The 27,636-nt window shown below is 42.0% G+C and overlaps 1 protein-coding gene across 3 annotated transcripts in view; it reads left to right on the top strand.

The window, feature by feature from the left end:
* The first annotated feature begins 221 nt into the window (after positions 1-221).
* PELI1 (pellino E3 ubiquitin protein ligase 1) overlaps positions 222-27,636 on the top strand; it is a 43,814-nt gene continuing 16,399 nt past the window's right edge. Inside the window, exons 1-2 of one of the 3 annotated variants that reach the window (XM_068675591.1) lie at positions 293-433; positions 12,763-12,927. In XM_068675591.1, the coding sequence (XP_068531692.1) occupies positions 12,873-12,927 (55 nt within the window). In that variant the 5' untranslated portion in view covers positions 293-433; positions 12,763-12,872. Of the gene's footprint in view, positions 434-12,762; positions 12,928-25,954; positions 26,111-27,636 lie in introns of those variants that run through there. The other 2 variants (XM_068675594.1, XM_068675592.1) reach the window with 2 other exon arrangements.

Here is a 27,636-nt window from a genome sequence, read left to right as displayed (position 1 = left end):
ATTATATTATATTATATTATATTATATTATATTATATTATATTATATTATATTATATTATATTATATTACATTACATTACATTACATTATATATAATAACACACATAATAACACACAGAGCCCAGCAGCCCCAGCCCGGCAGGAACTACAACTCCCAGCATGCCGCGGGGCCAGGCCCCGCCCCCCGCCCCTCAGGCCCCGCCCCCCGCCCCGCCCCTCCCCTCCCGCGGCCGTTGGGGGCAGGAGCGCGCGGCGGCCGCTGAGGCAGAGCGGCCGTTGGCGCGGCGGGTGGCGGCGCTCCGCTCGGCTCCCCTCGCATCGCCTCTCCCCGCCTCCTTTTTTCTCCTTTTTTCCCCTTTCCGACCGCCGTCAGAGAGAGACGCCGGGAGCCCCGGAGACCTCCTGCCGCCTGCCTCCCCCTTGCCTTCCTGCGGTGAGTCTCGCGCGCCTGTCGCGACACAGCCCGCCCCCGCGCCGCCCTGTCGCGACAGAGACCACCTCCTCGCGATCGCGGGGAGCTGTGTGTGTGTGTGGGGGGGGCTCGGGGCCTGCCCGCCTCCCCCCTCATCCCCCTTCCTCCCCCCCCCCCCCGTTTCCCCATCGCTTTGTGCTCCGCTGTACGCCTGCAGCGTGGGTTGATTTAGAAAAAAAAAAAAATCTTAAATTTCCGTGCTTCTTGTGAGTTTGTTACCTTTTTTTTTTTTTTTCCTCTCTCTTTTTCCCTATTCGCGACAAATTTGTCCCCGGGGAGGAACAAATTTTAAAGGAGGGGGGCGTGTGTGGGGGGGAAGCTCTTTGTCACGCAGCGGGCAGGAGCCATCCGCTGTGGGGGGGGGGGATTAACAAAAAATAATAAGCGGGAAAAAATAAATAAATTAGAAACAGAAATATTCGCCCTCCGGGGGGGCTGAAAAACGGGGTTTTGGGGTGTTTTGCGGGATTTGGGGTGCTTTTCGCGGAGGGGCCGGGGGCCCTGCGCTCGGCAGCAGCACAACAAAGGGGGTTTTGTGCGGGCACGGGGGCAGCCCGCGGCTTTTACCCCCAAATTCCCTGCCCTGTCGCGACAAACGACCCGACATCGGCTTCCTCTGGAAGGATCCGGATCGGCGTTGGATCAGAAATAGCTTTTGTTTGGGTGTTTTGTTGTTATTTTTTTAATTGGAAGCTCCTCTCCGGGGGACGCGCGGGGTTTCTCCCATCCCCTCGCCCTGTTCCCCCCCCCCCAGTTCTTTTGTGGGCAGCCAGGGATCCGGCACAACTTTGGTCGTTTGTGTTTCTTTTTTTTTTCTTTTTCCTTTTTTCACTCTTTTTCACTCAGTTAAATATTACGGTTTCAGGCAGAGCTGATAGCACGGGGCGATGCTGTGCTGCGTGCCGAAACCATGGAGAGGATCTTAAAAGGCCAGGGCAGAGGAGGAGCGGCTGGGCTTTCGGCTGTCCCCCCCCCACTCCTAAAAGGGATAACGATATCTTAAACCAATTTTTACACTGAAAGCTCATCTTTTGTGTTCTCAACCCCCTCCAAAGCCGCAGTTTGACCTCCGCACGATGCAGCTTCTAGAATACGTGCAAGCACCAACTAGCGCTCCTGCTCCTGGCCGTACCCCTCAAAAGCTGCTCTCCTGTTTTTCTTGGGACTCCCCTGACTTTACAACACCCCGCTTGGTGAGCAGGGTTACAAAAGACCGAGCTAGACTGAGCCCTGGGCTCCGCATCCCAAGCACGGTGGCTTTATTTTTGTCATTTTGAAGCTGCACGGGGGGAGATGTGGGGAAGAAGGCTCTTTCCGGTTTCTGTTTGAGCAGCTTTTCGTATTTTATAGAGGAAAAAAAAAAAAGAAGCCGGATGACCTGTTGATGATGCATCTTCTGTCACTTTTATGTTGAAAGGCGCTGCTGGTTTAGTTGAGACAAAGACTTTCCCAGCGAGGCCAGCCAGATTCTCATTTGCATGTGCTGTGTGGGGCCGTACGGGCTTTGTGTGTTTTAGGCCAGCGATTTCAAAGTGAGTAATGTGGTGGCAAAGTTCAGAGGTCTGCACCGGATGCTTCCCCTTCTCCTCTGCCCTGCCTCCTCCCCCCCCCCCCCCCCAGGAAAAAGCCTGGTTTGTAGGAAACCTAGTGCTCATAGCTGGAAAACGAGGCCCTTGTAGTGCCCTGTCAGAAGTGGTTTTAACCACTTTTTGGAGTTCCTACCCGTTTTGTATTAGTGGCCGGGCAGGAAGCTTTAGGAATACGTTTTAGTTGTATTTAGGCATCTGCAGCATACCTTCAGTTTAAATGCCTCCTGTTTCTAATGAACTAAACTCATAGGAGCGCCAGCATTTAGCTGAGTACAGTCTTGTGAAGTGTGCCTAATGAGTGTTTCGGTTCTTGCTAAACTCTGAAATGTGTTTCTTAATGCAGGAGGTTGCTATGTTATTGTTTGTGTCTGAAATCAGAGTTTGAAGTAACTACTCGTATTTCAAGTGGAACAGAACTTGGTGTTAGCATGACATCTGCCTGCTAGAACCATTGTGTGTTTTGGTATTGCTATTGGTTTGTGTTAAGAAATGAGGCATGGAAAACAGGATTCTTTCACTTTGGGATTTATAGCTAGGGACTGTGTTTGTAGATGCAAAATAGAGCATCATCTGCTTGGAGCCAGTGACGTTTAAACTCCTATTCATTTGTAAGGAACTAATTGTGAGTGTATTTTTGTATATAACGTCGTCCTAGAATCTCTAGAATACAGGAAAACATAGAACCTGGAACCATTTGTAGATGCTACTCCATGCCACGAGCTAAAAGAGGAAGAAAGAAGGTGTTTAATGAAAAATGAACGTCACTTTTAAGCATGTGCTTGTAAGCTAAATTGCACGGTTGATCTGGAACTCTTGCAGGATGCTATTAATTGGAAGTACTTGTTGCTAGCTGGTCACTGCTCATCTTGCTGATTAGATCATAAAAGTTCTGACTGTAGGTGGCATTAAGAGGTAGAAGTTCACAGCTCTTTTGCTTCCAGACGTTCATTCCTTAATCTTCAGATTCACAAGTGTGCTGACAAACTGTCAAAGGAAGTGACAGCAAAGAGATGGTGTAGGAAGTAGGTCAAGCACTGCTAAATACTGCTGAGATACTTTTTTCCACTGAAACTAAGCTTGCTTCCATCTGATCTAGTTTCTGTTTCCTTTCAATCTTCTGGTTACAAGAAGCACCAGGAAATCTCACACTCCTGCTGTAGTCCCATAGTCCTACTGAAATTAATATTGCATCCCTAATCAGGCACAGTTGGTCTGGCCTGGGTGGAAAGATTCATGGTGAGGAAGGTAAAAGAGCATTTTAGTTCTGGCTTTGTAAGGTGCTGAATCCCCATAGTTTGCATCAGCTGGGCAAAGACAAAGTGCTCCTGTGTTTCCCCAGGGGTCTTAGACAGCTTGTGGGGTGGGTTTCCATTCCTGCTCCTTCTCCAGGTGCTGCTGAGGCAATGCCATCATGGATAATGATAATAGTCACAAGTGATTGTACATGTTTCTTGTTCAAAATGTCATTTGAATGGATCTATTCAAAAAGTTGCCTTCAAGTTTAAAACCAGTAAAATATTTGGTATGCTAGAAATGTCCTTAAACTACAAAAAAAAGCAAGCTTTACCCTGTTGCTGCTCTGCTCTAAAAGCAGTAAAACCCCCTGACAATAATGTGATCTGCAGAGAAATTACAGCCTTGCACTGCGGGTATGTTCTTAGCCAAGTATCCTATGTTTATACTGATTTGAAAGCAGGTATTACTTGCGGGATGGAGGAGGTGCTTCAGCGCTTTGCCCAGGTGAGTTCTCGGCTTGTTGGCTACCTACGTGAGCGCTGTGCCGTGGACTTCTTGCACTGACCCTTGTCATGCGCCTGGGAGCAGCAAACGTGGCTAGCAGCTTGAAGTGACCTTTCTGCAATAACCTTGTAGCTGTGAACCCGTGTAAAAAGTTCAGTGGTGTCTGCTGTGACAAGCTGTTTAGGCCACCTCAAAGTGGCTTCATGGGACAATTCTATTGAGCTGTGCAGAAGGTAGGTGGCCATCAATACCAGTCTTCTTTCGGCAACAACTCCTGCCTGGCACACGAGGCAAATCCTGTGGAATGCTTTTTAAGGATTGGGCTCAAGTGAGAGCTTGTTGTCGGTTTGGTTCAGGCTGAACATAGTGCCCGGTGGGAGCATTTGGTTAAAGATTGATGGTATCCTCAGGTCCCTGCCACGTAGGAACACAGTTTGGCTCATGAATAGGTAATAAAAGTTAATCTGCTGACCTTGTTTCTTAATCTGTGGTGCTGAATTCAATCATATTGACTTGACTGCCACCCATGGTATGTACTGATATAAAAGCTAAGTTTGAGGCTCAAATCTCATGAGGAGAATGGACTGAACCTTGTGGTGTGTTTCTGGCTGCTGTTTCGGGAGTGAAAATGTTCTCTGATCTTACTCTTCTAACTGAAGGTGTATGGCAGCTGGTAGAGTAGGAGCATTTGAAACCTCTTACTCTGGTCTTGTTATATTCCTTTTGGGAAGAGGATTTGCTCAATTCACACTCACATTGTAATACTCTGCTTGTGAAGAAGAAAAGTATGTTACAGAAGACTTTGGATCTGTGTCATGCTGGCTCTGAATGCTCTTGATCTCCCTTGATGTTGGCTATACAGCTATGTCAACCAGATGTTTTTCTATGCTGACACTGTTTGCAGCAGATTAATTGCAAAAATGTGTTTTCAGAAGGGGAAAAAGCATTTCTTTTGGGAGAAGGTTTTTAGCAGCGTGGAAATATTTAGGCCAGAGAGGTTCTGGTCTGGGTATACTAGCTAGGGGGGGCATGTATTTGTTGGTGGGGGCAATTACACCTTCTAATTGACAAAAGTTAATCAAGGACCCAGATGTAGGCAAGCTTCTACTGACAGCGTTTTTGTGAGCCTGTTAGTTTACGTATTCAGTATTCATGGAGATAACCATGGTGGTTTTGGCAGAAAAGCTTTTGTTGCTAAATGCTGCATTTCCATTTGCAATTCCGTAGCATTTGCTGTAGTGGCGGAGGCTCTGTGTTGTAGGCAAGTCTATGGTGTAGCACAGCAAGGAAGCCAAGAAAAAGCTGAAGTTAGATTCAAATCAGAAGGGATCTGCAGTGTTGTGTTTTTTGTTGTTGTTGTTGTTTTGTTTTTTATTTAATAGGATAATTGGAATAGCTACTAGAGAATGTGGTGTTGTGTACTGATTGAGGTTTGGGGCAAATTGGATACATCAAAAATGCTTTGTAGTTGCTTGCAAAGGATGGGATTGGAGCAAGTTTGTTGAGTAAGATTCTTTGGGTTATAGTTCATTGGAGTTAGGACTTGAGGCAGAAAAGAAGGAAAAAAACCTGCCTAGCCAGCATTGTCTTTAAGTAGACCTCCATCAATGGATTATTGCCTCCTTTGCCAGTTGATATATATGCTTGGATGGAGTAAGCTATTTGTATTTCAACTAAGTAATGTTTCTGCACTTTGGTTCTTAATTGCAAACAGTTAAAAATACTCTTTTGTGAGCTGGGATAGATATTTTATTTATTTCACAGGCAAGGTTGGTGACAGAGTTCAAATCTGAAGAGATTTACAGTATTTCTTAAAGAAAAAAAAATGTCAGAGTTGCCATTAATGTTGGTGGAGCTCAAGGCCTGCAAGAGTTTTCTGGAGGCACAGTGAGAGCAAACCTGGATCAGGTTTGAGTAGCGAGCAACTGGGAAGCAGCAGCTGTTGAGAGTTCCTCCCTGCCTTCTGCCAGCTTGCCCTCTAGCATGGTAACCCTATAACCTGGGTCAACAGCATCAATGTTTTCATTGTTCTTTGGGTCAGGTTAGCTGGGCTGTAATCTCTGGCTTAGATCTAGCTTGAAACATTTCCATTCAGCTGGTCCTCTGCCTGAGGAGTGACCCACGGGGACTGGGGCAGCGTACAGAGCACTTAGGTGGAGCTGTGGGTTTAGAGCTGGGAATTAGTGTCCATGTAGCCTGTGCACGTGGCCCCCTTAACCTTCAGGTCCTTCGGGCTGCTATAAAACAACATTAAACTAGTGGCAAAATTAGGCTGAGGATGGCACGTGTTGGTAGTGTTTTTTTTCTTGTGTTCAGATCGTGCTGCTCTGCCAGTTAAAAATCCACCTCCAAGTGCCCGCTTTCCCTACCGCTGGTTCCTTCCGCTCTCAATGGCTGAGTAGTATTAAATAGCCAAGACGTGATTTTAAAAACATGCCAACTTGAGTAGTACTTCTGTTTGCTTTGTCCTAAGACAAATTGTTCATGTTAAACGATAAAAGTAGTTTCTGAAGAACTTCTGTAAAGAAATCTCAAGGCTCCTCTTCTCTTAAGCATTAATGTGTATACTGAGATTTTTTTTGTGATGTTTACTGATGCTGCCTTGATATCCTTTTCTCTTACCTGAAGCAACTGTAATTCACTACAATACTTTTACAAGAATAAATATTGTCTCAGTCGTGGTTTAACACAAGGTTCAACTGGGAAAATAAGTAATGGTTCTTTTGTCATATCATGTAGCTGAACTATTTATTTGGTATGAGGTTAGGGGAAAAAATCCAAAATGCATCACACATGGAACCTTACTATAAAGTAATTCACTTCCTTTTAAAGAACTTGTTGCTCATTTTCCTTCTGTAATGCACCTCTTGGGATAAGCTGCTAATTCTAAAAATATGTCAGTTCCACCATTTCCCACTAATATATTTTTTTTTCTTTGTTTGGCTTTGCTTTGCTTTTTCCCTGAGCCACTTTAAATACTCTGAGGCATGCTTAACATGGAAGAAAATAAATGTGCCTAGGTATTTGAATCGCTGTATTTAGATCTCTGCTGTATTTCAAGGCCAGTGGAAGATGACTTTAAACTGCTGTTTTAAGGTAAGTGTGTACAGGGGCCTCAAGCCTTAGTTAATGTTTCAAGTGGGATGCATACCTGCTCTTGGGTCTGGCTGTCTTCTGCAGTGCTAGTGGTCTGTTTGGAGTTTAGAGAAGACAATATACAACATCACTAATGATGCCAAAGTTGTGTGACCGTACCAGAGGAGTTCCTCACCTATGGGAAACCAGAGTTATTGACTGTTCAGTCAATACTGCTGTTCCCGTCTTCACGATCAAACCCTTATGGTAATTCAGTGTGGGGTTTGGGAATACCATCCGTATTAGAGCTCTGCAAAAAGCTGTGTGATGCTCACAAATGGAGGGAGTGCATTGGCTGGCCATGAATGGCTTCTACCCTACGTTAGTAGTGATGATCAAAAACGGGATAGTTGCAGAGGAGAAGATAATAGTCAAGCTGGAAAACGTGTCATCTTGTTAACGCCTAACTTCAGCATCTGTGTGTGTTGGGGGGAGTATTTGTTTAATGTACTGGCAGTGCAGGGCTGGGAGACATCCAGCTCAAATTCCCCAAAACTTACAGGGACAGTCCGTAAAATCTGCTTCTTAACAGGGAAAAGATGTAAATGTTTTTCTTCATTCTTTCAGATACATAGTGCAGAGAACCAGAAGGCTCCCAAGCAGGCCCTTAAGTGTTTCATTTGTTCTTTTTCCTTTCCCTTTTGATAATGTGTAGGCAAATTTGTGATGATAGATACTTTAGATAAGGAGTGTGCTTCTGGTCCCATCTGCTGCCCCTGCATCTCCTCAGCAATCACATAGCTGTGCACTTGGTGCCCTGGGATTGGAGATGAGGCTGAATGCAAGTTACACGACAACGTTACTGTACAAACACAGTTGATCCCTCCTTTGTGCTTAGATGACTTTCATGGCCAAGTCATCTCCTCTTGATTCCTGTGGTAGGTGGATCCGTCATGCAAGAATCTTTGTTCTTTGATCTTTTGTTAATAAGGTAATTGCTATGCTGCTGATAGCCCACATCAATTGTTAAAGCATTCATTCGGTGCTGTATGTGGTGGATGAGAAATGTCATTAAAGCAGAACTTTCCCTTTTGGTGCTGCCTGACCTGGTGGCTGCTGGTTAAGGTTTCTGAAAACTGCTTCAGGTTGCTGCAGAGGGCTGCAGTGCTATGGTAAGGGTAGCAGCTGGGGTTCCTTCCTTTCTTTTTAAAAAAGAACCGACATGTGGTTCTGTTGAGTGGTCAGCCACCTGCTGAAGCTGAGGAACTCAACTTGATCTCGCAAGCAGATAAACGCACGGGCAGCTTTGTTATTTTTAACCACTTAGCTTCTTTGTGCACGTGTGCGTGTTTTTACAGTCAGTATTGCGGCTTTGGCCGGGGGCTTTCCGAGCAGTGTGTGTCCTTGTACGTGTTGCTGTTGGCTGAGAAAGGCCACAGTGCCGTATTGAGGCGTGAGGGCTTCCATGGCTTAGGTACAGCAACTGCTTTTGAATTCCTAGGCCAGCGTGTGTGCTTTTTCCTCATTTAAATAACTGTGCCTATTTCACTGCTTTATGAGCTATGCGTAGTCAGCAGTGGAAACTCCTACCTGTAGAGGGAAGGTGTTGGAAGCATTATGGGAACAGAGATAGGAGCCTGATCCAAAAGATAAGGAGAGAGTAAACCTTCACCTTAAAGCTCAGAGGGACCAGTTGAAGGGAGAAGTGAGGAGCTTCCTTATTGTGTCAACTAAGCATGTGTGGCGAGTGTCTGGCATCTTTCAGTCTCTTAGCGTCCACAACAGCAAGTACTGTAGGCCTGCTGCTATTTTATAGCTATTAATAAGGAGCAGCAACAATCAGATTTATCTGGGCCTTTTGTCAGCGTGCCTTTCAAAACTTCATTTGGTAATAAATAGCAGTTCTAAAGATCCAGATAGTGCTTGGCTTACGTGTAGCATGAGATGGCATGAGAAACATCTCTTGTTTTGCTCTGTTACACGGTTGGGAGGTCGGGGGGAAGGAATCTACATGCAAGGATGATGTCTCCAGAGCCCCAGATGGATGCTAAGCTTGGTTTTGCTTTTATTTTAATAAAGGTAAGAAGCTCACAGGTGTGTTGGTGCTTAATTTGCCGATGTTTGGAGGCTGCTATAGGAATGCTAATGAGCATTCGGTTACTAATCAAATCTTGCATTGCTCTGAGGTATGTAAGCTAATGAAATACCAACAAATGTGAAGCTGGGTGAATAAACTGATAGTGTAGCATAAATTTCTGAAGTTCACGTGTTCCATTTCTTCTGCCTCCACTGTGTCAGCTGAGATGTATGTGTTGGTGTGACCGAGGAGCAGGTACAGAACTTGCCTGAGCCACAAGCCTGGTGCTTTGGGGGAAAGCACGGTGATTTCTGGTGCGGAGAGGTATAACATCTGTTTGTAACCTTTGTCACAATGGGACGGATTATGAAATGACACTCTGCCAATCGGCATATGCTCAACTCAGTATTTCTCAAAGTATGGCAATTAGATTTAATACAAATGTTCCCTTGGAAAGAGCACCTTGATTTAATTTTTTTTCAGATGCATGAAGTAGAAATGGTCTGAGGCTCTCTGTTTGTTCTTTAAAGACTAAGTGCTATATTTCTAGCTCTTGGCAGACATTGTCCACAAGTACTTCATGTTCCATTGGGCTTATGCCAAATTTAATGTACTGTGTGTACTGAAAGCATCAAAAACAGGCTTACTTTAATTTTAGATTTTACAGCTACCATTATTGATTTTTCTTAGAACTGTTCCATCCAATCTGCTATCAGTTTAATTTCTTTTCCCTTAAGGAATTTGGGAAAGGATCTTGACAGTGTTTATTTGTGTGGCTAGGGACTGTTTATGTGAGTGAGAGCTATAGATCAGACATCTCTGCAGTGGCCAAACTCTCCATTTATAGAAGCTAAATCAGTACGCTGAATTATTTGTGAACTCCTGACTTTAGCAGTGACTGCTGTGCTGTGACTAAGGGTGGTGTTATAAACAAAGTCCATCAACTGTTTTTCAAGAAACTTGAACTTGATGAAAATCTGAGATGGGGAAGGACTGTTGCCGTCAGCTAATCTTCGATCATACGGTACCAAAAATTGTGGGCTACCATTTTGCAGTCCTTGTACACCATACAAGTACAGGTCTGTAAGACATTCAACTCTGAAGAGACAAAAAAAGAGAAGAGGTAGAGGGGTAGGGGAGAGAAACAGCACAAGTAGAAGTTACGGTAGGTTGACAAAGAGAGGAAGGAAATAAGAGGGGGAAAGAATAGGGCACAGTGCAAAACACCCAACCAGCACGCGTTGGTTTGTACATAATGCCACAGTCATCAGGTCTGCTGATCCCTGCCTGACAGCTTTGTCTGCTGGCTTCATATTTTGGCTGTTCATCTTTTATTTTCAGCCCTCGGGGCCAAGTAGCTGTGCATAAGCATGGCTTCTGGCCAGGTGGCTCGTCGCCCTAAGAGTGTAGAGCAGGATTCCCTTCCATTATGTTGATGTGGAAGAGCATGGCACTCAATGGAGCCTGCTTTTCCCCCCTCCCCCTCCTAGTAGCTTTTTTTTTGTCTCCTTTGATTAAATGCAGGTCTGCTCTGCTTTCTGCTTTGCAACTGCACCCTCTGCTAGTGCTGCTGGAGCAAAAATTGCTCAGGTCTTCAGAGACTTGTATCAAAGTGGGGAACAGAGGGAGGGGTCTCTTGATGCAGAGAGACTTAAAATCCCCAGGAGTTCTATGTTTGCCTTTAATAGTACCTGTTGTGGTTGAAGAACATGGGAATTACCAGTTAGCCTTCGTTGTAGGCTTAACCACAGCACCAGGTGGGTTTTGTTAGGCCTAACTCTTATGTGTGAAGATTGAGAGTAGCTTTATGTCCAATTTCAGTTGTCCAGCCCTCAGGCATAGTTTGCAAGTCAGGTTTTGCTTCATCTTAAGGATGGAGCTTAGTTCTTGGAAGCTTTAGCTTTGATAATCTTCAAAATACTATCCCACAGTCCTCAGAGACTGTATTTTCAGTGGTCTTCTGTCTTCTCACTGCACCTTAGCACACACATGCTAGGGGCTCTGCTGTGACCTGTTGCATTTCTGCTTTGCCAAGCAGCTCTAGAAGACACTTTCCCAATGTGCGACCACAGACCAGTTAGGAAGAATTATTGCTAGAAGAGGTTTTGCAATTAGACCTTGAGATGTGTTAACATTAGTATAACCCACCCGGGAGTTTTGTTATAGCAACTGCCTGTGGAAGTAACTTGCATTAATGTTAGTGGACAAATTGTGCCTCTTTTCTGCTTCCCAAAAACGTTTCGGTAGTTTTATTATCTTGGTGTCCCTTCTTATATGGGGAGTAGGTGCTGCATCATGCATCAGAACTGAGTAAGCTGACAGTGCTCGTTTTCCTCATGTCTCTTAATTTGTCCCTGGCCCTAGACCCCCAAGCACAGCAAAAACTATTAGAAGAATTGTTCTACAGAAAAATGTAGAAATGCCTAAACCTGTTAAAGACAGAATAAAGGGTTGTTGCAATTTGTCCTTAGTAGCAGGGACAGAATCAGAAGTTTTTAGTTTATTGCAGTAATTGTGCTTGCTTTCAAGCTTAATTTTTAAAAGTCCTTCATATAAGCCAAGTATTAACTCAGTATGCATGCTAATAAGATTTGTGCTGTACTAAGCCATCTTTTGCTGATGAACATAGCTTTTGTTACATGAAGGAACAAAATAAATTGAATAGAAGGGTGCGTATAAAGAAAACAAAAATCAACTCCAAGGTTATGAACAGGAGTGGCTATGTTTCCTTGTTTTTTCAAGATTAAACACAGCTTTCAAGTACTGCTGAAGAACAAGACCTATTTCCTGTCATCTCACTATTAATTAGTCCATGCATTTAAAAAAAAAAAAAAAAAACGCATTAATTTTGCTCTTTTTCTGGAAACGAACACCCAGGCAGCTCTACGAAGTTCTCCCTTCCTGTTCTGTGTTTGCAGATGTCATGTAATGAATCAAATTGAGGAGTGGATCTGGGTCTGAACCTGGGGAAACCATACCATGGCTGTGCAAAACCGCTGTTGTCTAAACACAGGGCAGCAAGGCAGACTCGCTGCTTTTGCAGGCAGTGGTATTTTATTCTGCCTTGAAATTGTTTAACCTCGGAATGAGATCCTGCTTTTTGTTAGTGGTAAGCAAGTGCAGGCATTCCTGCAGGTCAGGAGAACAGGTGATAAATAATAGTCGTGTGATGCAATGCTTCTGTCTGTGCATGCAAAGCTTATGCCGAAGTACTAGCGGCCAGGTTTCTCAATGAATAGAAGTTATTTTGGAAGGGAACTCTGGAGATCATTGAGTCCAGATCCCCTTGCTCCCCCACTCAAAGCAGTTTGAAGCTAAAGCCAGCTCTTTCATCCTTTTATTCGGCATGGTATTGAACAGCAGACAGCCAGGCTGTCTGCTGACAATTCTTATCTAATATTTACCTGCAACTGTCAATCTTCTGTAAATGTGTAACTTAGACATACCCAGTATAATTCTGGAATGTGGTGTGGTTTTTGAAGTTTCATTAGGTCTTAAGCATGCTTTTAGAGACTGACTGGTATCTGAATCCACTGAATAATTTTGAACAACTGTTTGAGTTGCTGTGTACTAGGAATATCGATTGAACGCAGAGCATATGCTCTGCTCAAAGGCATGCTATTAACAGAAGAATTGTCAACATTGGTAAGTCTCTATGAAACCAACTTCTTTACAGTGGCTGTGAGCAACAGGTAGCTTTCCCACCTCTGCCTCTCCCAGCTGACAGTTCTCAATTGGTGATGCTAGCCGTTTGGTGCTAATGTGGATGGGGCTTAACCATATGGTCTCGCTCTCACTTTCTCTCACAGTGTTGAAAAATGTTGTCCTGTCTACACTAGCAGCTAACTGATCTGAACCCATTGTTGACAGCCACCATCATCAACAGGTCATTTTCCCTCTGCGAGCGTGGCTTTTGATTATGTATCGTAAATCCAAGTGGAAGTGCGGTTACAATCTCGCGGTTCTTGGACACGGTGAGTTTATATCTGCACGGTTGTTCTGAGAGAACAAACGTTTCTTCTTGCACTTGAACTTCTCTAGATGAAAATACGTAAGAAACAAAAAAACATAAAACCATACAAACTATTAGTATTAGTGCAGCACAATGCAAACTATTAGTATTGTCTTGCTGTTACTGTCCATAACTGTATTGGTTCTTTAAACACTGTATTTTTAAAGCAACTGGGGAGAGACTGCTTCATCAGACAGCATCTCTCCGCAGCAGCTGCAGATGTTATTAGAGACATGACTGCTAAGCTGTACCAAACCATATTTTCTCTTGCCCCAATGTTGAATTTCTACTGAAGGTTATTTCCAGAGGCTCTGAGCCAGTGTAATATTGCAGTACCCACTGAGAGTGATCTCTTGCTTCTCCCCCTCATCTCCCCACTCCTGAGATCCAAGTTGTGTAGCCCTGCACCCTTCTTTGTTCCAGATCTGCTGACCAGCATTTTTTAGCAAGGTGACTTTTCTCACTAACCCAAGAGAAAAAGCTCCTGCGATTAAATTCCCAAGAGGTTCAGGGAGATGAGGTTCAGGCAACTTTGTCATTAGACTGACTCTGTACCCTTCTGATGTGGTAGGCTTAAAATGCTTGCTTTGCTTTTGTAGCTTTGTCTATGAATGTGCTTGGCTTATTCTTTTTTCTTAGCCCTCTTGTTTGAGGACAACTGCTGCTGCCTCCTCGTTATTGCTTGCACCAAAATAATAAGGGAGGGTTGTGAGAACATCAACTTTTCCTTGCTTGGACCACCTTTGATACAAAATTAAGTCTAGAGAAAATGAGAATACAAGCTCAAATCCAGTGGGTATGATTAATAGTATGAAGACTTTTGGCGTGTAACTTTGAAAATGTTTACAGTTATATATCTTGGGGGATTGGAGCCAATAGGCATGAGATGCTAATCATAATGATGTTTTTCATGATCAAAGGTATCATTACTTCAATGGCTCCTATTTTTGTTTAAGCTGCCAGTGTCCTAAAACTGGTTATGAGAAGTCAGTATTGGTGGTTAACAGCCTGAAACATTTTAAGTATAGAAAACTCAACCTCATTTTTTTTTTCCCAGTGAGTTTGACTTGAATTCATACTGCATATTTCTTCTAGTTTCATATCAGCTGTGGATTCCACCATGCCTCTGTTTTCTGTCAAGTTTTTATCCCAAGTGATTTTTTTATTTCAAAATTACTGAACGGTGCCACTGTATTTCAAAGTGAAACTTGTCAGATAACACAGTATGGTCTAGAGCTTTAAAAATACTGTAGCTAGTAGAGCTTTGTTTTATCAACTCAAAAGTCTCATCTATTAGCAAAGAAATTTTATCTAATGAGATAGAATGGGTCAGAGAGGATTTACGATGTTCAAGTACTTGTGTATAAGCCAAAATAGTTGTTACAAACTCTTAGCAAGCATGTAATTCCTTAAGAGCTGCAGAACACAGTTGTTAGTGAAGCTGAGGGCTTAGGAAGCTCAAAGGTAGGTGGTGTTTGAGTGCTTCATCTCTTCGGGCAAACAGTACACAACTTAAATACGGTAACTGACATTGAGCGTTGTCTCTGACTGCACTGTAATTATTCTGAATGTCTGGGGCTTATCCAAAATCAGAGTGGTGAATTAAATTACACGTCCAGCCCAGATCTGCTCCAGTACAGTCTTGCTTAGGTAGGCTGATAGTGATCTTGCTTACGCTGGTTAATTCAGTTGGCTTCAATGGAGTCGAATCCTTACTTGCACCTACATAATTGGGCTCAGGTATCAGGTCTGGTTAGGAGACCTGCTAGGTGGACAAGAACAGAATTAGGACTCCAGTTCCTTTTTCCTTGCTCAGTTTGCTTTTGATTTTTTTTCCGCAGAGTATGCCTAGAAACAAAGTCCTGCTGCTCTGTACGATTGATCATCTGTTAAACAGATGAGCTACAAACCTCAGTTTTATTTTTGTCAAACATTGTGAAGGCTTAATATAATAAAAAGAGAAAGAACTCAGTTTGTTGCTACGTTACTGTGCCAGGAAATAATCTTTCCTCTCTGACCAGTTCCTTAGCTGTTCCAGCCATGGTATGATGTAGTTTTACTCTTTTAACAATGACTTTATTTAGATTATCCTTTTAACTAACAGTTTTGGCATGCTTTAAAAAGCCATTTAAGGAAAAGGATCTTGCTGTGATACTCCAGAGTGGGCTAAATGTATAGGCTGCACATCTTTTATTTTTTATTTTATATTTAATTAGAAAGTTTTCATTTGTGCCCCAGTAAAAACCATCTATAGAGCATGTTGAGTTTGCAAGCAGTTACTCAAAAGGCTGAAGCTTCGTCAAAAGATGCTGTCTTTTGTGTATTGGAGCTGTTTCAGATTATTCTGTGAGTTCTGGTTGGTAAGAGAGTCCACATTGTTTCTGGTTAACGAGAGTATTTTTCTTGTGATCTTTGATTTCTGCTGGCTGCTGCTTCAGTGGGAATTATGACTGTTTTGATGCCCCTTTCTGTTAGGTCCTCTGCTACCTTTGCTTATTTTTTGTATTCTGGACCTCTATTTTTTCAGATAAATATAAGTCTTCAGTATATATAGTTATAGTCATACTGTTTGGGGATGTGACTTGCAATTTTTATCCAATTTATACTTCAGGTAGGCTTCTGTATCAGAAGTTGAGGAATAAGCAACATGCTCTAACTTCTGGGAAACCCAAATATTTAAATGTTAATTAAAAAAAAAATAATAATCAGTAAGTAGTGTGAGGCTGTTGGGAGGGTTGTCACACTTTCTCTGATTGTATTAACCTTTTTCTTTCCCTGAACGTGGCAGAGTGACTTGAGAGATCTGGGAATAAACCCAGTATTTCCTGAACTTGTGCCCTTTGATGTTTGATTCGGTCCTATTCTTAAAAGAAGTCCAAGTGTAAACACACAATTAATCCAACAGTCAGAATTTTTGAAAATCCCAATCCTGCAAATATGAGCATGTCTAGTTTTAATATCAGAAGCTGCAAAACTAGGAATGTGCAGTCGCTCCCAGAATCAGTGCTTCACTCTCATGTCAGGCTATAGCTGCCTGTTCTAGCTGGACAAGTTTCGTGACCGAAGCTCTGTGTGAACAGTTGTGCTCATGCTCTTTGGATGTGATGTTTGGATCTTCCTCTTAAGTACTTGAGACAAAACAAAGCCACTTTGAATAAGTCTTTTATCTGTTTCTCATTTCTAATGATATAGATACTTTAACTTTGTTAGATTTTAAAAGTACTGAAAATTAAATAGTCATGTATCTGATGTTACTGATATTAAACCATACTTTGAAGAGAGAACCTATTTTTTCAAGCAAAAAGTTTTTAGGAAATAGTATTTTCTTGTATTTGCCCGTTTTTATTGGGTATTGTTTTTTTCCTTTCTTCAATTAAAATGAAATGCCTTTCTTACAAACAGGAAAAAACTCAGCTTGGAGGTCACTGCTAAAAGAAAAATACTTCACCTCAAATTAATAAAATGATTGGAGCTGATATTTATGTAGGTTCTGTAATGTTCCTTAGCATAGAGAATATTTCAGAGTTGTTTGGTGACTGCTAGGACCAAAATGAGATCAGCATGGCATGTTTACAGACGAGGACTATGTAATATAAACAAGGCCAGAGGAGGTAAGCTTATGACAGCACTCTATGTGTTTGTAGAGTTCAGAGTTTATTCGGGGGACATGTAATTCACACACTTCCATCAGCAAAATGCTGAATGTGCAGAATGACTTCAGAGTTTAAAGTACAGCAGTGGCTGTGAAGCCAATGAACGTCTGGTCTTTTCTTTAGAGAATATATATTACTCTTACAACTAGTTTTGAGGTTGCCAAAGCCAGCCTGAGTGTGCTCAGTGTTTTTTTTTGTTTTGTTTTGTTTTTTTAATCTAAATAAAACACCTGTCACTAAGGTGTATGGAGGCAATGCATGGTGCTAAGGCAGCAGCTGGTTAGTCATCACAGCTCAGCAGACTACTAGCCTTTGTCCCACTTGCCCAAATTTTTATGAACTCATTCTGTTTTTTAGTGTCAAATGGGTTACACTGGCTTTGCCTTATTAGTAGGTCTCTGCTTTATTTGCTGTGTCTGTCGAGTAGTTCATTGCTTGAATGGGCTTGCCTAAATGTATTCCTGATTTGGGATTTGCATTGGTCTAGGAGCTTGAATGTGGTCAGGCGTCTTAGCTAAGGTTGGGTAGTGACTTCTTAATGTGTGTGAACTTTGCTGCTTGGCCTCTTCCTTTGCTGCACGACACTTTTCTCTGCAGATGGATGCCATGAGATGTCCTGAAGCAGGAGAGGCACTAACCACAAGTCACAAACTGAATATGAGCAGGACTCCTACAAACCTTTGAGTGCATGTGAATGAGGCACCGATGTGCTCACTATGCACAGCTGTTAGCAATTGGAAGGAAAGTTCATAAACAATGTCAGTCCTGAGGGGCTGCACCAGAGGACCAGAGCCCTAGCTAGAACACAGCTTTAAGCACGTGGTTTCTGAAAAGAACTTACTGAGTTGTGTTGCTTGGAAACATTTTGTGGGAAATACGTAAACCTGCCTTAAATGATAAGAAATATACTGAGCTCATGTCTCTAGATCTCAATTTTGTCAATCTTTAGGCTATATATTGAAGGTCTGCATTCAGACAGAGTTCTCTTAACTTCAGTGGATCAAGGAAGAACTTTTTTGTCTTCAGGAACACTTTCCTTGCTTCCTGGTAGGCTTACATTAGCAAGACAGCAATCTGACTCCTAGTATTTCATTAGGGTGAGTGGTGTGACTTACCATCATTGTAAATGCAAGGGCAGGCCGTGAAACTGCCTGCTGAATATTTTAATGCGGTGTAGCAGTGGCTGCACACTCTGACGACTGCTGGAGAAGTGCTCGACCACGGTGACTCACTATCCCTGCGCTCTACCAATTTAAAGTCTTTTGTCTTTGGATGTTAAATTTTTGTTTTCCTCAGTGATGCAGGCTCAAAGGCAACAAAGAGTAACACGGATTCTGGAGAACATGGTATTTTGGGGGAAAGAAAGGGGGACACTGTCGTGGTACAGAAATGCCTGTTACTGCTTTTGAAAAATGGATTTTGTGACCCATACACTTAAATACATGCAGAGTACCTCTAGTTGTAACTGAAAACTATGGGACCTTAAAGAAAACAGTTGCAATATCCAGCTGGAAGTTTCTTTTATCTGGAGGTAACATTTTTCTGTATAGATAAGAAATTTTAAATTGCACCTAGTAATACCTTGAAAGCTTTCAACTGTCTATCAAATATTAATCATTTCCTTAGCTCCTGATTTTGTTAAAACTGGACTATATGGTCAGGCCAAATTCACCTGTGTGTTTATAAAAGTATGGCTTCTGATCTAAGTCTCCTTGGTTGAGATATTCTATCCTTGGCTTTTTTTTGGTGAGAATACATGCAGTAACTCCAAAACTTATATGTGAAATGACCATACATAGTACTTCAATGGCTGTGTTTTACTGATTTGTGATGTTATTCCTTCCATGCTAACGTTACTGTAGTAGTATTTTCTTCATTTTCTGTTGAAATTCCAGGAAAAAGCTTGAAGATTGTGTTCATTTCTCCCCTCTGTCCAAGTAAAAGCTAGGGAGGGCATCCCTAGCACTAACTTCAATACTTCTTGAGAATGACCTTTGTGTTTTTAGATGTTAGTGCCCATACAGAGGTAAATGGATGGCTGTTGCATCCTCTCAAGTGCAACCGCCTGTTTATTTTTATAAGCAGAAAACCTCTTATCCAAATTGGATTAGAAGTGTAGGAAGTAGAGTATTGCTCTTCTTTAGATATGCTAAATCATGCATTGCCCATGGGATTATAAAGGAGAAGAAAAAAAAAAAAGATAATCAAATAGCATGGGATATTTTTTTTTCCTCTGAGCAGTAACAAAGTGGGAACGGATAAGTGATCTAAGGAAACATGAGGAGGTGGAGAAGGTATTTGAACTTCATCTGTTTGACTTGCCGGCTGTGAAAGAATAGTAAAGTGGAAATATAAGTGTACAAAAAGTTTGGTTTTTTGTTTGTATAGCAGTGTATTAGCATCAAAACTAGTTAAATGTATTCATCAAGATACAGCTTTTAATATATTGGGAGACAGCAGCATATAGCTTTATCAGGAATTTATCACACATGCAAAGTAATCAATTTTTATTTTCTGGATTGTTGCTTAAAGTAATCTTTGTTGTTTGGGCTCAGGTACAGAATACTGAAAGATTGCTATAAAGCCATGCTTGAATGCCAGAAATATGGGAAACTGAGGAGCCAAATCAGCCGTTTACTTACATTGTAGCCCCATAGATATCCTGTTGGCCACTGTAAAAAACTGACACTAGGTTTGCAAAGAGTAGGCAGACCTCTGACATCTCTCCAGAGGTATGTAGGTCATATGCTTTTATATGTAAATGCTGGAGGTGATACGTTTAGAAAGGACCAGGTTTTGTACCTTACATAAAGACTGTCCAAAGTTTGAATTTAAGAGGAGGAGGAATACAGTAAGATGCTACATTTATTAGCTGTGATTTACCGAATATTCATGCATGAACTACAGACTTGGAAAATTCACATGCAAGGTTTAGGAGAGCCAGGTGGAGGTTATCCACGGTTTGTTTTTTTTTTAAACTGGAATTGCAGATGAACTATAGTTGAAATGGTGAGTGTAGTCACAGAGTGGTAAGGAATTTAGGATAAAGCAGAGGGAAACGCTGTTGGATGAACTTGGCTTTTGTGTTTCACAGCCTCCCTAAGTGAAAAGGAACTTCCCTTATTTTAAGATATCCATTTGTGTGATGTAGGAGTTCAATAAAAACTATATTGAGTAGTTTTTAAATTTTGTCCTTTAAGATCTTTTTTTCCTAGTGAATGTGGAGAGCCAGCATGCTGTAGCTGAATTTATGTAAGTGAATGCTTACATTTCCTCTTTCTGTCCTTTTTTCTTTAATCTACGTGAAATGTCTTTTCTTAATAAAAGTGAAGCAAAGATGTGTTAACACTTCTAGCAAGTCTGTGAACTTTCTCTGAAGAAGTTCCTGGTCAGGCAATCTAACTTTGTGGGAATGAAAACTTTCAGGTATTGCAGGTTCAGCTAGTTCTACTAGCAGGTACCTTAAAAGTTTTGCAAGCAGGAAAAATATGACTTGGAAATGAATTTGAATTGGGCCTCTGTTCCTTAATTTAGGGAAACCATAATACCTGAAGCTCAGCGAATCTGAGCTCTGCTCTTCAAAGAACTTAAAACTACAGCTGAAAAATTCTTTGAGGAAGTACTTGAGGATGGCGTATGTTAATTGAACTTGCAGATATGGCATGTGACTTGTTGTGTTTTCAAGATCCAGAAATGTTCCTGGAAGACTTAAACTAAAAAAAAATAATAATCAACATCAACAAAAAAAACCCACGTTGACAATAGCTGTGTCCAGGCACCTGAGAAATTCAAGCTTGCTGTCTTGGAAAGAAGCCCAGTGCAACTGCATCTGCATGTTTCTGACTTAGTAGATGGCTTACATCAGATTGACCTTTTGGGAAAATTAGTTTTATTCAGATGATGCCTCACTTTTCAGTCCTGTTTTTTGGGAATCCAGCACTTCTCATGCCTCAGACCATTCTTGGGAAGCCAGATGTAGGACTATCTAAAGAGCAGGTCAATTTCTGAATATCTGTTTTGGGCAATGGTTGCTGTGAATACAGTTCTATAAACCACTGCACTATTAAAGGGGGCAACATGTTTGTGAAGCTGTTCTGAAATACAGGGGATGCTGTCTTAACCTTTCAAAATCTTAATCGGCCTAAACGATCTCCAGTGTGTGTACAGCAAGCTCTCTCCAGTAATTCTTGCTAATTATTTTGTTTCAAGTAAACGTTGAAACAAACTGTCATAGGAAGGCTATCAACAAACAAGAAGCTCCAGGTCGATCTGAAAAACTGCTTGTCGTTTGCAGTTCTCCAGCATTCAATGTACCTTCCCTTTTTCCTAAGGGAAGGCATGTCTTGAGAGGCCTCTTCATGCCTAAAGCTGAGTCTCTTGCAGTAATAACTTGACATCTGGTAAGCCAACTCCTGCTCTGAGCAGGAGGTTGGACTAAATGACCTCCTAAGATCCTGGAGTGCTCTTTGATTCTGTGGAGTTCTCTGTAAGAAGTTGACTCAGCCTTCTGGAAACATATAAGCAGCATTCTAATTCTGGTGCACGACAGAAGGGCAAAGGTGTCAAACCTGTAACGTAGGTGGCTTGTTTGAAGGTGACCTGCATTTAAAATCCCTTTTGATTCTTTAATTTTGAATATCAAACAGGTATTGTTGTTAATATCATTGGAGACTTTTCACGGTAACTTCTATTTTTATATTTTACATCATAAAATCATTAAGGTTGGAAAAGACCTCCAAGATCATCTGGTCCAACCATCACCCTACTACGACTGTCACCCACTAAACCATGTCCCTAAGCAGCATCATATTGCTCCATCTAGAATCACTTTAGAATTAGATCCAGGATTAATTCTTGACTGGTTCTATTGAGTATCAATAGTCCTGCTGTCTTGTAGATATTTTGTTAGTCTTGCCTGAGATTCCTTCAGCTTCTAGTAAGGTTTACTATGAGGTTCTTTCTCAGTCCAAAGACGAGTGATTTTGCATGCTCTTTTTTTGGTGGGGTCTCTTCTCAATAGGAGTTTGAAAATACTGAGTTAATCCAGTGCCAAAAGCCTCATGCCTACTAAAGCAGAAACCAGCCTGCACTCAGAGGGCCAGTTGTGTTTTCAGTCTGCCAGGTGGGATGCGCATCAATGGCAACAGGCTGTCCTTGAACCAAAGAAGGACTTCCCTGGCGTACCACAGGACAACACATTCAAAGATCTAAGAGTGGAATAGGACATGCTAAGAAGTGCTCCTTAGGCTCATTTAATGGCAAAGGATGACTCGAGTCATGGGAAATACCTTGCTGCAGTATGATGAGTTGTTGCCTCTCTGTGACTAGGCTAGTGCAGCTTCAGTGATGAATTGCTCCACAGTTGCCTAAGGCTTGCCATGGTTGTTGGATGACAGATGTTGTAGAGTTGGCGAAACCTTTTGAAGGAAAGTTTGCTGTGCCTTAAGAAATTGAGATTCTGCTTTGTTCTTCTACTCGGCTGTCCTGCAAATCTAGTTAGTTTCTCCAACCCCTTCCAGAAGTGGTCAGTGTAGAAGAGTTCATGAAGTTGTACCATCTACTCTTCATGTTACAGCGACTTGAGATACAGCAAAGCATTCTTCTCTGAAAGCTCTAACTATAACAATGGACCTTTGTTTGCTTGGCCCTTACAAGAATTTTCTTCTTGCTATTAGGCACCACACAGTGGTGCAGGGAATTAGGTCATTTCCTTCCCTCCTCCTCTTCCTGCAGATTACTCGATTAACATTTCTATTGTATACTCTAATTAGCATGTTCTTGGCTTCAGGCTGCTTTCCCCCCATAATCTCCTTAAAACACTGTAGTATGACTTTATTAACTGTATAACATGGGAACTCCTTGCACAGAGATTACACGCGATGTAACACAATGAAAGATTAATGGGGCTGGCAAGTCGGTAATCTGCCACCCTTTCTTCTCCCCGTGTGCACCCTGGGCTAGATAGACCTCTGGGAACCCCATAATAGAATCAGCACTTCCTGATGCATGAGATTTGCCTTTTCCTGGGTATCATTGGCTTTGATCAGAGTTCTGCCACTGACTTGGTGGGAAATGGAGTCAAGGTAGCGTACAGTGCATGTTTGGCATTCAGTGTTGAGTCTATTTCCCCTTGGGACTATTACAGATCCTGTTCTTCTAAGGTTTTGCTATTCATGTTCTTTAGTCTCTTCTACCACACCCTATGCGCAGTGGTTTTAAACACTTATCCTGTGTTTGGGTCTTTATTCCATTCCCTGCCAGTTTCATTAAATAAAATTATCAACAGGCACATCTTTAAAATGTCTCTTGAAGCTTAGCATTAGCATACTCATCAGGGGAACTCTAGGATGAGGAATTTGCCACTTGAATTTCTCAGCTGTCCACACAGAAGAGGATATAACATCACCCTTTGTCCATATCCGTGAGTCTGTCTTTTTAACTGATACAGCTAGAAATGCATTCCTCTTAAAAGCTCATTTTGAATGTCATGTGGAATCACGTAATTATATCAAACTGTACAGCATCTGCTTGTGAGTCAGATAGAAGAACATGACGATACAGCCCTTTATTTCTTTAACAACTTCAAGGAAAGAACCTCCCCTGCAGCTAAGCATCACTTCTTGAAATTAGCAGCGATATCTTGGGCTACAGATTTCATTGTTTTAGTCTAGCAGGGTTGACAGCATCTCTGATCAGGGAAAAGTCAGGTAGCTTGCCTAGGGAGAGCACACTCAAGGCATTCGCTTCTCCTCCTTGAGGCAGACCGCCCTTCTTATGTGGAGTAGAAATCATTAAACCTTCCTCTTAATAAAAGTCAAGAGCAGAGTAGGACACGGCTGTGGATAAGCATGGGCAGGGAAACAGTATTTCACCTGATGCAGCCACTTCGTGTGCTAGGTCTAAAGTAAACCCGAATAAACCCTGCTTTTAGCAGCTGAAGGTACATCCAAGCAGCTGCTCATTCTGCAGTTTCTTATGTGACTGCAGAACACAGCAATCCACAGGCTTATTAACCTGGGTTCTAAACAGTGGCAGCTGTAAAACAAAGAAATAAAACAAAGCTCTTAGAAGAAGAAACTCTTAGAAGCCAATTAATCTTAAATTCTCTTTCTAGACTGAACGCTTTTTAAACAGTGCAACTCGAGCGTTACGACTGCTGTGAGAAAAGTATTGCAGCCTCGGAGTGTCAATGCCAATGTCACTTAGCACTGGGCCAGTTTGGGGTGCTCCTGTGCAGAGAGAGCCAGGAGTTTGACTTGATCCTTGTGGGTCCCTTCCAAGTCGGGATATACACTGATAAAGAGCACCTTTTGTACTTTTATTGCTGTACCTGTATGTTAAGTGATACTAACACAGTCCTGATGCTTACTTTTTTTTCCTTTTCAAGTCCTGATTAAGACAAAATTAAAACGATTAACCTTATATAGGCCAGGGCAAAATGTAGAAGACTTGAAGGTGATGGGCGAAGTGGGATTAGGCAACTCTTCCACCACTCTGAAAGGTGCCATACCAATCAGTGGAAAAGTGAGGCCTGTGTGATAGTAGAGTGAGGGTGTTGATTTTGGCAGGGAGGAGGGTCAAACTTGAGTCTCAAGATGTGGCTTGATGAGGTTCATTCAGAAGGTTCTGATCTCACTAGGTTTGGTGCAGCAGGTTTAGAGAATAAACCCACAAACAGATTTAAAAAATGATTTGGGTTAAAATAGTTGGGGTTTGTGTATGTTGGTTTGGTATCTTTTTTTCTAACCACCTTCTCAACTGAGTAATCTGACAGCTGTGATAATGACCATACCATTTCAGATCGATATTGAGTAGCATGGTGGCGAGGAGTGGAATGATGGAATTTGCACATCAGTGCTTCTCCAAAGTGCTCCTCAGTGCTCAGTGGTTGCAGCTCAGTCACTTCTGTGGAGCAAAGTGATATCTGCGTGCTTAGTAAACTATGATGGGGTGAGTGGTAAGTGTCTTTTAGCCTCTATGCAGTTTTATGATCAAGAATATCCTATGGCAAGGAGTTCTGTAGTTCAGTCTTTCAGGTGACGAGGTGATGTAACAGCACAGCCAGACAGTATTACTTTGGAGAAGATTAGCTGTGGAGTATAGTTTGAGGAGAGAGGAAAAAAAGGTAAGCATTAACCTCATTCTCAGCAGTGAAGCTTACTGATGTGGAGTCGCAACTTATGCTGCGTTACAGCGTTATGAACAAGAAGCCAGTTTGCCAATGCTTAGCTTTGAGTGCTCCTGTGTAATCAGGAGCCTTCAGTTCTGCTGGTACAGCTGTTTGCATAGCCGTGCTGTGAGCCCAGTTGGGAAACAGATCCGGCCGAAAAACAACTGAGCAGGTAAAACCACTTTTAAAAGCATGGACAGCTTCACTGTGAACCAGATCAAGGAAACCAAGCCAGGAAGCTGTGCTTGTAAAGCTGAGGTGGCAAGCAGTGCTGTCTGTAGGAAAGAGCAGCAGAAATGGCAGCTGTACAGCCAAGTGTAGAATTTGGGGATGTCGGATGTCAGCCTGAGCATGCGTCACTTGAGCCAGGGTAACCATGCAAAACTACTTGGCCCATTACAATTGCAGTGTGAGACCTGATGTAAATGTTAAGCTACTGCATTGTATCTCGCTTGCAGCAGACAAACATTTGCATGATCAGTTCCACAAGGCGGTAACTTGGACGCTGTGGTAACTCGATCACCATTTTATGGCTCAGGCATTTAAACAACTGCATCAAGCCAGTGGGTTAGATTATTAAAGCTGTAGGGGAATACAAAATGAGAACCTCGCCTGGCACATGCAGAGTTACCTTTCCAAACGTGCATCCTGTAGAAATAAGATGCTGTAGCATCTCTGGCCGAGTGATTCCAGTATCTAAAAGCAGCTCTACTCAGGTGGTGTCTGCAGGTGTGTTGTGTCCAGCTCTACAGCATTAGTGAAAACAGGGCTAACAATACCTGAAGGCTTTCTGCAGTTTTAATTCTTACTGTATTAAGAAATCACTTTTTGTGTGGGAGGTGAGAAAGGCTAGCTGGGCTAATAAGTGATGATTTAAATAAAAAGAAAAAAAAGGTATAGCCTGCATGGGTACAGTTATGTAAGAGGAGCTGACAAGGAAATAGAACAGTGTCTCTCTGTGAGCCTAAACCGAAGAACTGCTGGGGATCTGGGCTGCAGGATAGCTTTTAACACACCCTCTACTTCCTTTTTTCCTTTTTGGGGCCAGAGATTGATGAATTTATGGCACAGCAAGCAGGATGCAGGCTGTGACTTCAGCCAATGGTGTGCAGCGTGGTGGTGTTTACCTAGCTTACGTAAGGCAGAGCCAGCCCCCGGTTAGTCAGAATGCGTTCCCCACTGCTTAAGTAAAAGCACACGGCAGAGGCACTCAGTCTGGCAGTTGCTGGGATTTAAAGGAGTTGGTGGATTTCGTGTCTCTTAAACAAGACTGAAGGCTTTTCTCTACAGTGTAGAAATACTGAGAGAACAGAAAGATACTGGTAAGTGCTCTGCATGCCATCATTTTTACGTTCTAGTGTTGCACTGTTTCAGTCTTTATAAAAGCCTCCTCAGCCACGTTATTTTTTAGTAAGAAGTTCAGTGATATGGCTGAAGGGAAATCTGAGAACAGGCAGCATGTTTGCAGGCTGCTTTCCCACCTCAAACAAGAAGAGACATTTAAAGTGCACAATGTACTAAATGCATCTTGTTCACAAGAAGTCAGTCGCTTCTCATTTTTAGTGTGTGGAGCAAGATGCCTTGAAACTGTCGGCGTTATCTAATAAATCATACCGAGGGGAATTTCTCACAGAGCTGTTAAATATTACCGTTCTCTAAACCAAAAGCGGTTTAAATGTAATTATAACTCTTATTTGTGCAAGATGATATAATACGCTGTGTGAAAAAAGCTTGAGCGTAATAGAGACATCTGTTCAGTTGATACTTTGGTACATAAACTGCCTCGTCAGGAAGTCAGAAGCTCAGAAAACAAAACGGTAATGTTCAGGTCTGCAGAACAAGAAGTCATTGTGGTTTCCTGCAAGTACAGGGTTCTCAGCTATATGTATTCTACTTCAGGTGCATCATACAGCAGATTTCCCTGTGCTCGGTAATCAAAGCATAAAAAGCTCCATCTATTTGTGTAATGGCCCTTTTAAAAATAAAATGCCTGTATTTTGGTATATACTCTCCATCTGTATATGGAAGTTGTGATTCTCTCACTGAATTGCAGTGAACGTTGGGATTGCTTATTTTTGAGGTAATACCGTGTAATTTGTCTGAAGGCAGTAAGAGTATAATTTAAAAGGATCCTGACTGCAGAGTTCTCTGTCAGAAAATTAGACCTTCCTTTTGCCACTTTGTACCACCATTCTACAAGTTTGTTTTCCTGATTCTGCTTTCACAAGGCACTCCATAAAGATATAAAAAAGGTAGTGCCATGTTTAATGAACAGATAATGTTGTGTTATCAGCATGCCTGTTATACTTTTTTATGGCTTCATAATTACAGCTTATATAAATAATCTTTAGTTGAAAATTTGAGTATGAAATAAAAGTTCTTAAATAGTTTGCAGTAACAGTCTCAGTGCAAATACAACCAAAAACTGGCATATAAAGTTGCAAATTAATCTTCGTAAGTAGCTTGTTTGAATTACTTCCACTGGCCTCGTAGTTTAGCTAATTCAACAAACGCAAACTGTAGTTACTTGCTCTAGTGCTGCAGGTTGTTTGTTTGTTTTTTTTTTTAAGCTTATTGGTTGCTTTTAAACTTTCCTTTACCTTGTATGAGGTTGTACGTTTTGTCACTGATATATCTGAAAGCTGACTTGGTGGGCATGGGTGGTGAGTGTGTGTGGAAATGTGGCAGTTTAACTGGTGAAGAACTTTTTTCTCAGCTAATTAAGGTTGTGGATAATATTGCACTGACAGCTTTAAAATAGCCACCCTGTGCTAAAAGACAAATGTTTTCAGCTTCCCACACACAGTCTGAATTACATCATTTATAATCTGTAGGAGGATATCGTGGT

Source organism: Anas acuta, chromosome 3 (genome assembly GCF_963932015.1).
Source record: "Anas acuta chromosome 3, bAnaAcu1.1, whole genome shotgun sequence".
NCBI classification, from domain to species: domain Eukaryota; kingdom Metazoa; phylum Chordata; class Aves; order Anseriformes; family Anatidae; genus Anas; species Anas acuta.
This window is presented reverse-complemented; position numbering and strand designations above follow the sequence as displayed.